This window comes from Canis lupus, chromosome 8, assembly GCF_011100685.1.
Source record: "Canis lupus familiaris isolate Mischka breed German Shepherd chromosome 8, alternate assembly UU_Cfam_GSD_1.0, whole genome shotgun sequence".
In the NCBI taxonomy this organism is placed as follows: Eukaryota; Metazoa; Chordata; class Mammalia; order Carnivora; family Canidae; genus Canis; species Canis lupus.
Window position 1 is genome coordinate 49,203,862 of NC_049229.1, and position 18,745 is coordinate 49,222,606.

The 18,745-nt window shown below is 40.2% G+C and overlaps 1 protein-coding gene across 24 annotated transcripts in view; it reads left to right on the forward strand.

Annotated features, from left to right (window-relative positions):
* Positions 1–18,745, forward strand: part of TTLL5 (tubulin tyrosine ligase like 5) — a 269,103-nt gene that overhangs the window by 237,391 nt on the left and 12,967 nt on the right. The window contains exon 34 of one of the 24 annotated variants that reach the window (XM_038545310.1): positions 4,035–4,156. The exons of the other annotated variants lie outside the window; for them this stretch is intronic. Within the exon in view, the coding sequence (XP_038401238.1) occupies positions 4,035–4,141 (107 nt within the window). The 3' untranslated portion in view covers positions 4,142–4,156. Of the gene's footprint in view, positions 1–4,034; positions 4,157–18,745 lie in introns of those variants that run through there. 24 annotated transcript variants of the gene reach the window in all.

Below are 18,745 nucleotides of genomic sequence, written 5' to 3' on the forward strand. Positions count from 1 at the left end.
ATTGAGTATGATGTCAGCTGTAGGCTTGTCATATATGGCCTTTATTGTGTTGAAGTATGTTCCGTCTCTACCCACTTTGTTGACTCCTTTTATGATAAATGTATGGTGAATTTTACCAAATGCTTTTTATGCATCAATTGAGATGATCATATAATTTTTAGCCTCCATTTTGTTAATCGTGATGTGTCACATTGATTGATTTGCAGATGTTGTTACACCATCGTTGCATGCATGGAATAAATCCCACCTGACCGTGGTGTTTGATCCTTGTACTGCGTCGCCGAATTCTGTTTGCTACTATTTTGTTGAGGATTTTTGCATCTACATTCATCAGAGATACTGGCGTAAAGTTTTCTTATCTTGTGGTGTCTTCATTTGGTTTTGGTATCAGGGTAATGTTGGCCTTATAAAATGACTTTGGAAGTATTCCCTCCTCTTCTACATTTAGGAAAGATTGGTATTAATTCTTTAAATGTTTAGTAGAACTCACCAGTGAATCTGCCTAGTCCTAGACTTCTGTATGTTGGAAGGTTTTTGATTACTGACTCAATCTAATTTATGTTATGTATATTTTACCTTAATTTTAAAAAAGACTGGATTATATATATAATACACCTAGTACAGTGTTTGGCACTTAATAATAGGTACTCAGTAAATGGTAGTTCTTACTATTTGTCACAGTTCAAAGCACATGATATCTTTAGTTTCCATTATGATCTTTGTGGTCATATTGTTGTTAAACAATATCAAAAGCTAGGTTCCCTTAGAAAGCAAACTCTAAGATGGAGATTAGGGTGTAGGAGGTTTATGAAGGGATGCTCCTGGGATCAATTCCTATAGAAGGGAAGGGAATGAAAGGAAACAGGATTGGACAATGGGAGAAGTTGAGCTGTGGCACAGTGACAAGGAAGGCTTCAGTGGTGCCACAGGCAGTGTAAAGCCGGCCTGTCAGAGCCATGAGTTGTGAGGTAGCTGGGATACTGCTTTGTATGTACTTTACGTTGATCTGTCATCAGATACGGGCTGCCTGGGAAAAGGACATGCCCTTGAGAGTTAAAACTCATGTTTCCATGGCTGAGAGTCCATTCAGGCTTATCTCTAGTCCTCTGTATTAATGAGTAAAATTTCCATGTTGTCAATCATATCGGTGAGGAAAGAATCAGGAAATTTTCAGCTTGCTACCATAGTGCTTTTCAAATGATTGGTATTAGAGCGCTAGTTATTTTCCTTTTCAGGCCTGCGTGGACTGGTACTTTTGTAAAATACACTAAAAATAAATGACTAGAGAAACTAAATAAGAAAAGAAGACATCTAACACATAAGCTCAGATTCATTATTAGATTCACCAGGTATAATAATACTGCTGGCCATTTTCTGTAACAGGTTTTCACCACCTACTTTCTAATTCTAAGTTTGTCTCATTGTAGACTAGTAACAAGGAGTTCCCAGGCTGGTACCAATCTGGGTCTCTACTCTAAATAGTCCTAGGTTATAGGACTCTTGCAAAACATTGTCGATGTCCTTCCTAGCTGACACTGCCCATATATATATTAGGTTAAGTGAATGTTGTGCTTCAACCTTGAGACCTAATCTTTGCTGTTGTGGGGGAATCCATAGTTCTCTTCAGGTTTGGCCTGAATCCAGAAATACCATGACTACCACAAGGTTCCAGGTATAAATAGTCCTAAAGCCATTTCCTTTTTTTTTTTTTTTTTTTTTTTAAGATTTCCAGGTATAAATAGTCCTGAAGCCATTTCTTTTTTTTAATATTTTATTTATTTATTTATTCATAGAGACAGAGAGAGAAAGAGAGAGAGAGAGAGAAAGGCAGAGACACAGGCAGAGGGAGAAACAGGCCTCATGCCAGGAGCCCGACATGGGACTTGATCCCGAGACTCCAGGATCACACCCCGGGCTGCAGGCGGCACTAAACTGCTGCACCACCGGGGCTGCCCCCATTTCTTACTCATCTGCATCCTCCTAGAATCAATTACATTTATGAGAAAAGATACGGAGTTTATAAGGATCTAATAGATGAAAGGGACAAAGACCATTTTCTTGTTTTGTCCGTCATCAAGCAACTCCTATTCCTGGTACTAGGAAAACTGACTCATCTCTTAGCATCATCTTCTCAGGACATTTGGTGTTAGGATAGGGAGATAAGAGAACAAGGAAAAGAGGTCTGCCAAGTAGAATATAACCTTCAGAAAAGAGGTACTAGTTAAAAACAAAGGGGTCTTGATATAGCCAAAGAGTTTATCAGGCTTTATCATCTAATTCAGGGAGTTTGACCTACCCATGGTTGAGGCTTTGGTTGATCTGTGAATCTGTGAATGCCTTTATTTGAGAGGATGCTCAGAGAGATCCAAAAGCTGCTGTTGACTTAACTCTCTAGTTTAAAACATGGATTCTGTTTCCCTACTTGCAAGGAGTCAAGCCCGAGTCACCAAACATTCTCATTTGGACCTGCCGTACTAGCTTCTCACAGCATAACCCTTGACATCCTTGCCCTTTCTTTCCGTTCTCCATGTCACAATGAACTGAACTTTTCAAAATGCAAACTATTTCTGACACACCCATCACTTAAAGCCCTTCAGAAAAGCTTACCATTACTCTGAAGATAAAGATAAAACTAGATAAAAGGTCTTATACGGCATGCCTACCTTTCATCCTGACCTCATACCACCTTCCATCCGTGCTTTCTCCACACTAGCCGTCCTGGCCTTGTCCGAGGTCCCCCAAAATCCCTGCATCCACAGAGCTTCTGCAGATACTGCTTCACCTCTGATGCTCTGCTCCTGCCCTTGGGTACATTTGCTTTCTCTGGCTTCTCTGATAAGACATGTCCCCATTTCACAGAGACCTGTGGTGGTGCATGTGTTACAGATCCTTGTGATCTTCCATTAGTGTCTGTCTTCCTCACTAGACTGTGTCCATGTTACTCACTTTCGTACGCCCCAAGTGGAGCATAAAACCTTCTGTAGAGCAGGCCTGCTGTAGGCATTTGTGGTTGAGTGAGTTAGCAGTTCTCTTCCCCACTCAGAGAAAACTAAGGCTTCAGTCCACATAACTGATGGATGGAGAGGCTGGGTTTGGACTCACATGTGACCTCAAAGCCCTTGCTGTTCACCACTACAATAACAGCAACAATGGCCCTCATTTTATCAAGCTCATGTTATATGCCAGGGGCTATGCTCAGCGTTGCAGACCTGTCACATCTCATCTTCTTCAACCCTACAAAGATGGCTTTGTTATCTAGTTTGCACATGAGCAAACCAAGGCTGAGGGAAGTAAAGTGTCTTGTCCAAGCCACACAATCAAGAGTGGAGCTGAAATCCACAGCCAGACAACTTTAGTTCCAGAACTCACTCAATTGCCTCGTCCTATAAAAATGGTAGGCCCCTCAAGATGATTTCATTTCCCCAGCTTCCTTTCCTAAGGGAGTGGGGTGGCTGGTAGCCTGGCCCTCAAGCCTGACTCTCTCTCGAGTGTCTGGTGGTTCTCTCCGGTCACTCAGGGGGATTCCTGGAGGTGTGGAAGCATATGTGGGCAAGGTGGGCTTGCCTTTCTCCAACCATTTAACATTTCCTGTGTGGATGGAGCCAACCATGGGAAGGGTGAGGATAAGGATCAAGCTGGGCTTATGCCTCCACTCCCGCTGATAGGATGGTTGGGAAGGTGATGATCTTTCCCTCACCTCCCACAACACCTCTGGAGGGGCAGCAGTGCTGACTGACAGAGGAGACTTTGTTGGGAACGGAGCAAGGAAGCTGTGCAGCAGGAGGGGATTGGTGGTGGGAGGTGGGAGGGCTGGGGGAGAAAAGGGGAGGGGCAGAAGAGCATTCCATGCAGGACAAACTCGAAAAATTAGTGGCTTATATAAGTAAAGGATTTATTTTTTCTTACACATCAAGAAGTTCAGAGACAGGAAGTCCACAGCTAGCACAGCTCTTCAGAGATGTAATGCAGGAGCCAGGCTCCTCTCTCCTGCTCGACCAACCCTGAAGCATTGGCATTCATTTTTTTGATTACAGGGTGGTTCCTGTTCCCACTGGCGTTGTGTCTGTGTTCCAGGCAAGAAGAGGGGTTGGGAAAAAGGGCAAAAGGCAGATGCCAGCTAAACCTGCCCACTTTAAAATAGCCCAGGAGTTCTAACGAATTCATCATTGGCCAGGCCACCCCAGGCCCACTTCTCCTAGCAACAAATGAGTCTGGAGAGGTAGTATTTTGGCTGGGCACACTGCCTCCCTAAGTTTCTCTTATTGAGGGAGAAGGGGAGAAAGGGTGTTGAGAAACCCATCAGTTTCTGTCACAACACGTCTTCTTTCCATTGTCTCCTCCCTTGTTGAATGGAGTCCATCACCTTTCTGTGGCCCTTCTCCACCAGCTTCTTGACTCTGCAAAGAGGAGCATCATTCCTTAACCCTAGTCTACCTAGAGCTGGCTCTTAGTATGTGAGGGCTGGGGTACCTGATACCCAGAGGTTTCAGGAACACACAAGAGTCCCTGTCTTCCTGGAAGAAATGTCATGACATGAGGAAGATGGAAAAAAAAAAAAAAAAAAAGAGCCATAAGGAAAAAGAAGAACCCTATAAATGTGTTTCTTAATTAAAATGATAAATTTGCTCTAAGCATAGTACAAATTTACAGTAGAACACATTCATTTGCATGAACTATTCACTGTTTGCTCCTGATTGTTCTGTAGCAGAATGATTATGCATACCCAAATTATTCAGGTTAACCTTGTTGTAAGTTTAACTTTATTACAATACTAAATTCTTTCCATGTATGTTGCCTTCCTAAGATTTGCTCACAGTACAGTGGCTTCAAAAACTGAGACACCCAGGTTACTAATAACTCTGTTTCATTTAAAGAAAAATTTCCTTATGCTTCAAGTCTTTGCTGAAATTCTCCAAAAAGAATATAGCTAGAACATGGTAGTAATGAGTCAGAGAATTTTAAACAGGATGTAAAACTAACAATAAATACAAAGGTATAAATACAAATACAGTAATCAAGACAATGTGGCATAGGACAGATCAATGGACTGGAACTGAGAGTCCAGAAATAAATGCACACATGTATGGCCAGTTGCTCCTTCATCAAGGTGCCAAGAGGAGAAATTGATCTTTTCAACTTATGATTGAAGAGATTGGTGGTAGTGGAAAAGTTGGCTATCCATGTGCGAAAGAATGAAGTGAGATTCCTTCCTCATACCATATACAAAAATGAACTCAAAATTGATTTAAAAAAAAAAAAGATCTCAATGTAAGGGCTAAAACTATAAAAATTCCTGGAAGAAACATAGGAGTAAATATCCACATCCTTGGATTAGGCAACAGTTTCTTTGATATGACATCAAAAAGCACAAGCAACAAAAACTAAATGGATTGGACTTCATCAAAATTCAAACATAGTCTGCTTCAGAAAGTGCCACCAAGGCATCACAATCCCAGACTTCAAGCTCTATTGCAAAGCTGTGATCATAAAGATAGCATGGTACTGGCACAAAAACAGACACATAGATCAATGGAACAGAATAGAGAACCCAGTAATGGACTCACAACTCTATGGTCAACTAATCTTCGACAAAGCAGGAAAGAATATCCAATGGAAAAAAGATAATCTCTTCAACAAATGGTGCTGGGAAAATTGGACAGCCACATGCAGAAAAATGAAACTGGATCATTTTCTTACGCTGTACACAAAAATAAGCTCAAAATGGATAAAAGACCTAAATGTGAGACAGGAATCTATCAGAATCCCAGAGTAGAACACAGGTAACCTCTATGACCTCAGCCGCAGCACATCTCGCTAGACATGTCTCCAAAAGCAAGGGAAGCAAAGGGAAAAATGAACTAGTGGGACTTTATCAGGATAAAAACCTTTTGTTCGGCAAAGGAAATAGGCGACAAAACTAAAAGACAACTTACAGAACAGGAGAAGATATTTGCAGATGCCTTATCAGATATAAAGGGCTAGTATCCAAAATATATAAAGAACTTAACAAACTTAACACCTAAAGAACAAATAATCCAGTCGAGAAATGGGCAGAAAACATGAATAGACATTTCTCCAAAGAAGACATACAAATGACCAGCAGACACATGAAAAACTCAACATCACTTGGCATCAGGAAAATACAATCAAAACACAATGAGATACCACCTCACACGAGTCAGAATGGCTAAAATTAACAAGTCAAGAAACAACAAATGTTGGCGAGGATATAGAGAAAGGAGAACCCTCTTCCACTGTTGATGGGAATGCAAGCTGGTGTAGCCACTCTGGAAAATAGTATGAGGGGTCCTCAAAAAGCTAAAAATAGAGCTACCCTACAACTCAGCAATTGCACTACTAGGTATTTACCGAAAGATACAAATACAGTGATCCAAAGGAACATCTGTACCCCAGTGTTTATAGCAGCAATGTCCACAATAGCCAAACTGTGGAAAGAGCCTAGATGTCCATTGACAGTGGATGGATAAATAAGGTGTGTGTGTGTGTGTGTGTGTGTGTGTGTGTGTGTGTGTGTGTGTGAGAGAGAGTGTGTTGGAATATTATTCAGCCATCAAAAAAAAGAAATCTTGCCATTTGCAATAACAAAGACGGACCTAGAAAGTATTATGCTAAACCAAATAAGGCAGTCAGAGAAAGACAGTTACCATATGATTTCACTCATATATGGAATTTAAGAAACAAAACAGAGGATCATAGGGAAGAGGAAGGAAAATTAAAACAAGACAAAGTCAGAGAGGGAGACAAACCATAGCAAACAAACTGAGGGTTGCTGGAGGGGAGGTGGTGGGAGGGATGGGGTAACTGCATGATGGACATTAAAGAGGGCATGTTATGTAATGAGCACTGGGTGTTACATACAACTGATGAATCATGAAAGGGTTGCAGAAGGGGTGGTGGGTTGGGGAATGGGGTGACTGAGTGATGGGCACTGAGGGGGGCACTTGATGGGATGAGCACTGGGTGTTATACTATATGTTGGCAAATTGAACTTAAAAAAAATTTTTTTAAAGTATGAATCATGAACACTTACTCTGAAACTAATAATACATTATATGTTAATTGAATTTAAATAAAATAAAATTTAAAAATAAATTTTTAAAAAATGTGCTACCAAGAAAGTAAAAAGACAACCTATAGAATAAAAGAAAATATTTGCAAATTATATATCTGGCAAGGGACTTAACTCTAGAATATGTACAGGTTTTGTACAGGTCAACAATAAAAAGACAACCCTGTTTAAAAAATGAGTGAAGAATTTGGGTATTCCTCCAAAGAAGATATTCTTGCAGAGTGAAGTAGTGATGCAGGCTACAACATGGATGGACCTTAGAGAAATGTAGAGCCAGTCACAGAAGACCACATATTCAATGATTCTATCTGTGAAATGTCCAGACAAGCAAATCCACAGAGACAGAAAGTAGATCAGTAGTTGCCTGGGGCTGGGTGGGGAGGAGGTGCTTTGGGGACCAATAGGCACAGGGTTTCTTTTTGGAGTAATGAAAGTGTTCTAAAATGAGATTGCGGGGATGGTTCCACTAAAGACCACTTGAAGTGGGTAAATTTTATTAGTATATAAATTAGATCTCAGATCTCATCTTTAAAAAGTTAATGGTTGATATCTAAAAAGTAAAACAACAACAACAACAAAAAAGCCTGGAGTGTAAGCAGTGAAATTGTGTTTGCTTCTTAGATGGCCAGATTTTTAGTAAGTACTTATTTAATGCCCCCAGCTCATTAATTTGGCAAATATTTGACTGAGTGTACCATAAGGTTGTAAGTAGAAAGATGCCTGCGCCCAGCTCTGCCCCTGGTCTTTTGTGTTTCCAAGTAAGGTGATGTGCGGGGGGGTGGGGGGTGCGGTGGCAGCAGCTGTCCCTGGCCTGGCCTTTCTGGCTTATCTCCCTGTTTGGAAAGGTGTCAGGCTCCAGAGTATTTCTGTTGCTTTAGTCAGCACAGAGCAGGAGGACCTTAACTATAGTTTCAGAAAAGCCTTAAGCTTCACCTCGTGCTCCAAATCCAAAATAGAGCAGCTGAGAATGGGGCTAGCTGTGCCACCAATTGCTTCTCTCCCATTGTTAATCTCCCTGACTCTGCCGTCCCCAGGCACCCCTCCCTTCACACTGTCATGCTGCCCACTTGTGATACAACCCAACAAGTGGTTTGGCTTTGAAAGGTGATTCTTAGAGACACCTCAAGTGACCCAACCCTGGGCTTGCCGGGGCGCTCTTGATGTTTGTTGCCGTGGGGCACCAGGGCTCTCCAGCTAAGTCTCCTTGCCAGTCAGACCTGGCCTGAAGAGGAGGTAACCTCTACAGACTCCCCCTGAGATCCTGGCCTCACTGGAATGGTCTCCAAGGGGAGAAACGTCTCGTTACTAGGTGCAGCCAGTGAGAAACCTCCAGTACTTTTTGGCTCTCAGAGAAGAGTTTATGCTCTGGCATTTGGATTATTAAATCACTTTTAAAGCATGGCACAGCTGCCCTTACGACAGTTATGTGTATTAATGCACTGTATGCTTTGTTCTGTCATTACCTGGTCAAGATGTTATAACTTATTTGAAAGTTCATCCATCTTGGGGTACCCAGCTGGCTCAGGGAGCAGAGCATGCAACTCTTGATCTCGGGATTGTGAGTTCAAGCCCCAAGTTAGGTGTAGAAATCGCTTTTTAAAAACTTAAAAATCTTTTAAAACTTTAAAAAATAATAAAATTTCATTCATTTCTTTCACAAATCCTGGATTTTATGCACCTCCTGCCCACAAAATGAGTCACTTTTCAGTCTGTAGGTACTTTTTTCAGAGAGTCCTGGAGTTAAAACTCATCATGATGTCTCCCTGTTCCCAAATTGATGAAGTTATTAGCATACTAAGACATTCATTACATCTACAAAAGAATACTCCCTAATAACGTGTGGACAAAGAAATCCACTGGACATTGGTGGGTGGGGGTATCAGCGCGTGGTAGCATGTGAGTTACTGTCACACTGCCCTTGCTCCTGGTGCTTACAGAGCGTAAGGAAAGCCGCCTCTCCCTCTTGGGCTCTCCCCTCTTGCTGTAGGAAGGAGGAGTAGCAGGAAATGGAATCTGCCCCGGTCATGGGATTTTTGAAAGAAACAAAGCATGATCTGATGAGGAGCAGGTTAATCCTGCTATTTCATTTCCCTTTCAGAGAGGGCGGGGGCAGGATTGTGATATGAAGTATTTGGTTTCACATCTGTTCCAGGAATTATCCTCGGCATAGATCCATTTTTCTTTTAAGCATCCTAAAGCATCCCAGGGAGCTCCTCCTCCTGTGCACCCTTCCCACCCCCACAGTCAATTTCATGGCCACAGAGCAGCTGACAGACTCCCAGAAAGATCATCTTGTCATTGTTACAGGAGGGATCTAAGTCCTGGAGGTCCAAATTTCTGTGGGTCAGTACTATCAATTTTGTGTCTGCCCTCCACAAAGGGTTTGGAATAAGAAGGAAGCAGCATACCAGCAATGTGGTATAATGGAAAGAGGACCAATTTAAAAATCAGAGGAACTGCCTCATCTCAGCTTTGCTACTATTTGTATGATCTTAGCAAGTCACCAAACCTTGTTGGGGTCAGGACCCTCATCTGCAAAATCACAGCAGTGTCTTCCAGGGTGTTCTGCAAAATGCAAGCCTTCTAAGTCAAATAAATTTGAGAAATGCTATGCATGGTATATATTTGTACATTAAAGTCTCCGAGAAGTCTGTCAATAAAGAAACTTGTTTTTCACCCAGCGTTTCTTGAATTTGTCTAACACTAGAACTCCTTTTCCCATAATGCTGATCAACACCTTGACACTTTGAGAAATGAAGTAGAAATCTATAACCTGGCACATGCCATGTTCGCCAACCTCAGTTGAAACTAACTTTTCAATTTCCCAGTCTCATTCATGGGAAAAAGAGAAACATAATTTCATATGTGGCAAGATGACTTCTGGTTTTAAAAACTGAACTTAAGAGCCAAAGCAATTATTCAGACCAACACAACTTCCACCTTTCAGACATTTAGCATGTTCTTAGGGCCTTTGGGGGTGTGGTAGGAATTTCCTACAAATAATCCATTGTGTTCAGCACACTGTTAGGTTTTCATAAGAAATAACTAAATAAATCACAAGATACCTACCCTGAATTCAGAGACTAAGCATATATACAAGGAAAAATAGAATTCCAGATTTTAGAGTGAGGCAAAGAATGATTACAAATTTTATTTTGAGAAATGTTAGTTTATATTATTAATTAAATATCTACTGAGAATATGCATAGAGAAAAAGGGATTCAAGGCAGTAATGTAAGTAAAACATGAGAAAATTGAAGAAACAACTGGATCAAGGGCCAAATGGGCGATATATGAGGAAAAATGTGGAAATAGGATCAGGCAAAGAAGTACTCTTAGTTCCTTGAAAAGTCAGTCACTAGGTTATAAATATTGAGACTGAAATTAAGTTTTGGCTAAGATGAATTTTAGCCAGGCAATCCTAACATTAGTAAAAAAGGATGGCTAATAATATATCTTGTTAAGGAATAAGTAAGGATGGTTTACTTAATCACTCAGTTCGGGAACTATCACCCACATATTTAAAGTATGGGTCTTTAATAATACTGAGTTTTTGGTAATGTTGGCTTTTTTCCTTTCCCACCCCTCTGGTAACTCCTTAGTCTCTTTTATAAAGCTCTTCATCCTTTGCTTACTTGTAAATTTTCATTCTCTGGAATCCTGTCTTTGGTACTGTCTCATGGTTCCAGCTGCCCTCTGTATTTGACCTGTACTAATTCCAGGACTATACCTTCAGCCAGGGCTGTCACATACGGCTTCCCAGAATGCTCGTGCACCGCACAATACTGGGGGTACTGTGCTATAGACACAGAACATGTACACAGTGGCCCAGATTTCTCTCTGGATCCATATATCTCGGCTGCCTCTAGACATCTCTCCTGAGTGGCTCACATTCCTCCAAAACCCAGCACAAACCCGTTTCCTATCTCCCTCATTGCCACTGCCTTAATTCAGACTTGTAGCACTTTTGTTTGAATTACTGCAGCATTTTCCATAGGATGTCTTCACCCTCAGTCTCATCCTGCGTTTATCCTCCAACTTGGCTCTTCAAGCGATCTGCTAAATACAGTTAAAATTATGATGCTTCGGGACACCTGGGTGGCTCAGTGGTTGAGCGTCTGCCTTTGGCTCAGGGCGTGATCCTGGAGTCTCGGGATCGAGTTCTGCGTCGGGCTCCTTGCATGGAGCCTGCTTCTCCCTCTGCCTGTGTCTTTGCCTCTCTCTGTGTGTCTCTTATGAATAAATAAATAAAATCTTTTTAAAAAAATTATGATGTTTCCCCACTACAAAGGCTTCAGAAGCTCCCTTTGAAATGCAGTGGGTAACCAAAGCCCTTCATGGTCTTCTCTCTTCTCTACGTGTATTTTTCACCACTCCCCCAAAAGGAACCTCTAAATTCCAGTCTTTCTAAACTATTTGCCACATTGTCTCAACCCCCCATACCATTGTATGCATTGTTCCTTCATTCATGGAAATCCACTCTCTTTTTTGGCTAACACTGGTCCATGCTTTGCCTCCAGATCTTGTCATTTCGAAAATCCTTCACTGACCACAGTGCTCACTTTCACGTCTTAACCATCCTTTAGCACATCTTTACCTCCTGTAGCATCCTTTGCTTTCCTCTATCATAGGATTGCTAAAATACGTTATTTTCTTTTACTTGTTTGCCTCTGCCACTAGATTATAAACTACTGGGGCAGGGGGGATCAGGAATTAATGTCACCCACCTCTCTGTCACCAATGCTTTTTGCAGAGCTGGTCATGAGGTAGGTATTCAGTAAGTGGATGTGGGATGAAAGAGAAATTTCTGTTGCTACTATAAGATTTAACCTTCACCAAGTCAGTTTCTGGACAGTGTTAAGATTAACCATACTATGTTTATATCCTATAAATTATGGGGTTTTAAATAACTCTTTCTATACTTTTGTATTTTGGACTTAGTGGAAACAGTAACTCCATGCCATTTTTGCTGTTAACTTTTCCCTGGTATTCAGGGGCTGTATTCCTTCACCCAGAAACTTATGTGGGGGAGGGGGGGAATAAGCTCATAATTGAGTACCTATCTTTAATAAGCTAAAGATGTTAAATCTTACTACTTACTGTTAAAAAGATATGGAGATTTGAATAAACATCTTCTAGAATTGACTCAGTAGCAGACTAGGGTGTATGTGCCCATACTTCACGAACTGACCGTTTTTGGAATGTACTTGTTTGCTTACACCTACTTTTCATTCACCTCTAGCACAGCCCCCATCAAAAATAAAAACATAAAATAAAAGCTAAAATCAAGCATATTTTAACTGAAATTTATTTGTTCATTTGTTTAGAGTAGCATCTTGAGTGCTAGGAGATAACAGTAATAGATATTCAGTAGGTTTCTATTTATTGGTGAACTCATGCTACCATTATTTCTTCTAGAATTCCCTAACAGCATTAGATTTTTCCTCAGTGACCCATCATTGTGGAAATGTATAAAAATCACCTTTTAGGGCAGCCCGGATGGCTCAGTGGTTTAGCTCCACCTTCGGCCCAGGGCCTGATCCTGGAGACCCGGGATTGAGTCCCACGTCGGGCTCCCTGCATGGAGCCTGCTTCTCCCTCTGCCTGTGTCTCCACCTCTCTCTCTCTGTGTATGTCTCTCATGAATAAATAAATAAAAACTTTTTTAAAAAAATTACCTTTTACCAAAAATACACAAATCAGGATCCTTTGCAAGGCCTACTAAATCTTATTTAATAGTGGTAGAGAGTTGAAGTATGTATTTTTAAACAGTGATTTCTGATGCCCTCACCACCCGTGATACCACTTCCAGCTAAAACCGTTTCTCTCCTTGGGCAATAGGCCCTCGCAGTCCAGGCAGAGAAGTTAAGTCCTGGATGACTGAACAGAACATTGTGGAATGATGAGAGAATGAGAATAACTAGTGCTTTCTATACTCATTGCAACTTATAGCCATTTTCCTAATGTTGATGGAAAGTGATAACTGATGGCCTCATCACCATCAGTAAACAATATATGACCCACTGTGAGAAGAGAGCTCTATTGACTAAAACACGATGAATTCTGAAATGTGTTCAGATTTTTTTTTTTTTTTTGAGATTTATTTATTTTAGAGAGAGAGTATGTGTGCGTGCAGCAGAAAGGAAGAGAGAATCTTACTCAGGCTCCACACCAAGCACAGAGCCCAATGTGAGGCTTGATCCCACAACTCGGAGGTCATGAGCTGAGCCAAAACCAAGTTGGACACTTAACTGACTGCACCACCCAGGTCCCCCAAGATGTTTATTTTTTAAACAAATAACTTTTCTTAGCTGAATCAAATACTCAATCACAGGTATGTTGAATATATTAAATTAGTTTTGTGTCTTCCTGCTTCCAGGATTTACTGTCTAGAAACAAAAGAGGCAGTTTTGGAGCTGATCAAATACAACATTTTTTAATGCTATAAACCTATTAAATTATAGAAGAAGAAAATTTCACCTTCTAAAAAAATCCATGCTATAATCACATTTTTATTTGTACAATCCACAAAAAAAGGAAAGTTCAGACTTATAGTCTGAGATATGTTCCTTTCAATTAAATACACAAATAAAATAAAAATCTATATTTTTACAGATTAACCGATGACAACTTAATATGAAATCTTCCGTGTACTTTACAACCAGGATAATTCAGAATTGATATAATCTTTACAAGTCCCAGTGTTATTGAGACACTTAAATGCAGTATTTTATATATTTTTCCAAGTATGGGCACACCATTTCTTTGTGTGTTATCTCCCCACTAAAAATGAGGGAATTGGACAGGATGCTTTTAAACAATCTACTCGTTTGAGAAAAGGAAAAAACAAAACACCTCTATAGCTATATTATAGGAGGTAGAGAAATGATAGAGAAGTGGGGTCTCCAATCAGGTAGCTGGTTGTAGCCAACATAGCTTGGTCTAGAACCATCAGATAAGGCTGTTAAACAAATGAAATTTACTTTCCACATTTTCTACAGTGCCAGTCAGTTGGTAGGTTTTACTCATTTGTGAATTTTCAGAGTCCTTATAAAACCACTACTAGGATGTAAGGGCTTAATTCCACCCCTTGATCTCACAACACCATGGGCCAGACCCTTTGAATTCTAAAAGTTAGTGACATCTCCTTCCTTCTGATTTTACTTTCACAGGCTTCTGGGATATCAGTTTTAAAAGCCTAGTCAAAAAAAATAAATAAATAAAATTAAATAAAATAAATAAAATTAAAAAAATAAAAAATAAAATAAAATATAGGGATCCCTGGGTGGCGCAGCGGTTTAGCGCCTGCCTTTGGCCCAGGGCGCAATCCTGGAGACCCGGGATCGAATCCCACATCGGGCTCCCGGTGCATGGAGCCTGCTACTCCCTCTGCCTGCGTCTCTGCCTCTCTCTCTCTCTCTCTCTCTGTGTGACTATCATAAATAAATAAAAAAATTTAAAAAAATAAAAAATAAAATAAATAAAATAAAATAAAATATAAAAGCCTAGTCAACAGATTAGAAAAATCATTCAAGTTAAATTTTTATTAGAAAAAATACTTCACAAATATCCTTTCCTATAAAAATATGAATGTGAACATCTGTTGCTGGTGAAGAATAGCAGAGGGGCTGGGGCAGAGAACTTGAAAGATTTGTGTGATATGGATATGCTGCCCTATGACTAAATTGATTTTCTAGTGGTTCTGTTAAACAATGAGGATCAATACTATTTCCAAAGTCATCAAAATTCATTAAAAGAATTGGCCAAGACTCTTACAGAACCATTGGGATAAAAGTCTCTTTGACAACAGATCGGTTGGGTTTTTTAAAAATGTTTTTACCTATCACTTGAAAGAATAAAGGTAGAAATAGCAAATATATAAGGTGACAAAATACAGCAGGAAAAATCGTGGACTCATGTTCTATTACTATACCTACTGCTTAGTAACTGTTATCTGAAACAAGTAGTTAACTTCTCTAGGCTCAGTTTTGTCATCTGTAAAATGGAAATAATATTAATTTAGAAATATATATATTGAATGCCTGAATTTTGCCCGGCACCTGACTTCCGATAGCTGCCGTGTCTTCTTCATGGGGTTGCTGTGAAAACTGGATGACATCTTGCATGTGAGAATGTTGTGGTGTATTTTACTATCAAATGATACCTAGAGCAGTCTAGACCTCCAGTCATCAAAGACTTATTTTTGGCCAAAAAAATAAAAATAAAAATTAAGTTACAACTGGTTCATTTGCAGCAATGTTTGAAGCAAAGAAAAATTTGGCCTGAACCCCAATTAATTGAAAGTTCAATAGCTACAATATTCTTTGCCCAAGTATTCCAGTTAATACAGGTTTTTCTTTGTTGGTATGAGGTCATTGGTGGTTAGTAGTTATCTATCACACTATAAAATACGTAACACATTTTGCCCCCAAACTTGTGGCTTAAAACAAAAAACATTTGTTATATCACACTTTCTGTGGCTCAGGCATACTGGCTTAGCTGCATACCTCTGGCACAAAGTCTCCTGATGAGGTTGTAGGCAAGCTATTGGCTGGGAGCTGGGAGCTCATCCGAAGGCTCACCTGGGAAATCTACTTCCAATTCACTCACAAGATTGTTGGCAGGCCTCTTTCCACTTGGGTCTCTTCAGAGGCCTTCTGTTATGGGCTAAAGTGTGTCCCGCAAATTCATATGTTGAAGTCTTAACCTCCATTACCTCAGAATGTGACTGTATTTGGACATAGGGCCTTTAAAGTGGTGACTGAGTAAAGAGAAGGCTGTTATGATGGCCCTAATCCAACGCACCTGGAATCCTTATAGGAAGATGAAAGTTGAACACACAAGACACACCAGGAACATCTGCCTACACAGAGAAAAGACTCTGTGAGGATACAGGGAAAAGACAGCCATCTATAAATAAGGAGAAAAGTCTCAGAAGGAACCAAACTTGCTGACACCTTGATCTTAGACATCTAGCCTCCTGAACTATAAGAAAGTAAATTTCTGTTGCTTAAGCCACCCAGTGTGGTATTTGGTTGTAACAGCCCTAGCACACTAATATAGCCACCTTACAACATGGCAGCTGCCTCCCCTGAGCAAGCAATACATGAGAAAGTGAGAAAGCACCCATATAGAAGCCACAATCTTTTTATAACTTAATCTTGGAGGTGATACCCCATAACTTTAGCTGTATTCTCTATGTTAGAAGTGAGTCAGTAAGTCCAGTCTGCCATACTCAAGAGGGGGTTTCAAAGGGCACGGATAGCAGGAAGTGGAAGTCACAGGAGGCCATCTTAAAGGCTGCCTACCACACTAGTTCAGATTTGCTTTTAATAAAGTAAAAATTTAAAGTTAACGGATGGAGAAACTGGCATATTTTACATGTGTACATTCAACATCATCAAATACATGGGCACCCTCGCTGATAGAACCTATAGGCTACACTACCATTCTGTGAAGCTAAGATTGTTCTGATCTGGAAAAAAAGGAAATTTTGACCTTTAGGACAAGGTTTTCTAGGGGTGAGTAAAAGATCGTTTTATGAACAAGATTGAAGAGAAATGGTACAGTGAATCCTTATGTCTGTGTCTAATACAGTGATGCCCAACCAGGGATGCATATTAAGTAAGGGAGTACATAGGGGGATAAGAAGGAAAGAGGAGGGAAGATATCATGAGTTTTAAAAAAGCATGGTCAAACTATCATATAATCTTAGTAGGAAAAGTGAGAAGAAACAGCTTTTATGAAACCAACTACAGAAACTAAAACTGAACAGAATCTTCTTGACTGATGGAACATAGGTCATAAAGAGTCGAGAAACTGGTCTAATCTTTCTTTTACTGTTAATAGGCAAGAAGAGGGATAAGGGATAGCAGGTTAGAGGTGGGCATTCTGTGAGCCATAGTAAATACCCAGAGAGATGGTACATTTTAGAAACCGATGAGGAGTGAAAAATGATTATTGGGCTCCATGGATTGGTTTGGAAGGGAAATATAAACTAACAGACATATTCAGGAGCCTTTCAAGAGGTAATAGGAGGAACTCTATAAGAGGAGGATGGGTGATAGTTGAACCTGAGCTTTAGTTCAAAGGATCCAAAGGACATCTGCTCTGTGGTGATTGCAAGCTGACATCTGATTCCTCGGTAAGTATGCTGGGATTCCAGTAGCTTTAGTCTCTAAAATTAGTAGCATTGTCAGCTTGATTGTCTCATGTTTTTCTAACGATCAGAGTCTATGTGGCAAAGCTGTCATTATTCCCAAGCACAGCCACACTTCTTTTCACCAGCAGCTCTCCTTTTGGCCTCTTAAATGTTGCTAACATGAGGTTAAACTCTCGCTTTACCTTCCAAAACATTCTAAGAGCTATTGCTTGTGATAACACCTCCAAATACTGAGCTTCAATAATTTGGCTCCTGCTTCACTGGACCTCCCCCTTGGGTGGCTCTTTGTTTTAAGAGAGGAAGAAGCTGTTTCCTGTTATCTCCTGGTTGCACGATAACAAGATGACAGACTGATTCTAGGTCTCTTTCAGTTTTCCTTACACAAAACTGTGGAACTAGAGTGGGACAGTATGGGGGTCTCACAAGGTGACCCTCACTAATAAGGTGCCTTTGGATTTGTATAGTAATTCTATGGATAACTTAAAGAATTCCCCTGAAGTAGATGTTTATGTTGGTCTGGAACAGTTTCTGAGATATATTGTTAAATAAAAGATACCCAAAAAACCAACTGAAAGTTACATTCCCATTTGTATAAAAAGTGGAGTGTGCATAGGCTGCTCTAAGAAGGACACACACACACACACACACACACACACCAAGAACGAGTGGGGTAGAAGATGCTTTTAACTCTATACTATTGTGTCATTTGATTTTTATTAATTTGTGCATAGATTACTTTTTTTTTGTAGTTAGGAAGCGATTTTAAAAATGCCTTTATTTTTCAGTTATTCATAGAATTTTTTTTAATTCCAGTGTTAACATGCAGTGATTCAACAATTCTATACATTACTCTGCTCATCATAAGTGTACTCTTAATCCCTTCCCCTATTTCAACTATCACACCACCTACCTCACCTCTGGGAACCTCCCCAGTTCTTTGTATGTAAGAGTCTGGGTTTTTTAATTTGTCTCTTTTTTTCTTTATTCATTTGTTTTGTTTCTTAAATCCATATGAGTGAAATCATATGGTATTTGTCTCTCTGACTTATTTCACTTAGCATTATGCCCTCTAGATCCACCCATGGTGTTGCAAATGCAAGATTTCATTCTTCTTCATGGCTGAGTAATATTCCTGTGTGTGTGTGTGTGTGTGTGTGTGTGTGTCCCCACTGCATCTTTATTGTGTGTCCCCACTGCATCTTTATTCATCTGTCAATGGTCACTTGGGTTGCTACCATATTTTGGGTATTTTAAATACTGCAATTGGGACGCCTGGGTGGCTCAGTGGTTGAGTGTTTGCCTTCAGCTCAGGGCGTGATACTGAAGTCCCGGGATCAAGTCCCACATCGGGTTTCCTGCATGGAGCCTGCTTCCCCCTCTGCCTATGGTCTCTGTCTCTCTCTGTCTTTCATGAATAAATAAATAAAATCTTTTTTAAAAAATAAATACTGCAATAAACATAGGGGTGCATTTATCTTTTCAAATTAGTGTTT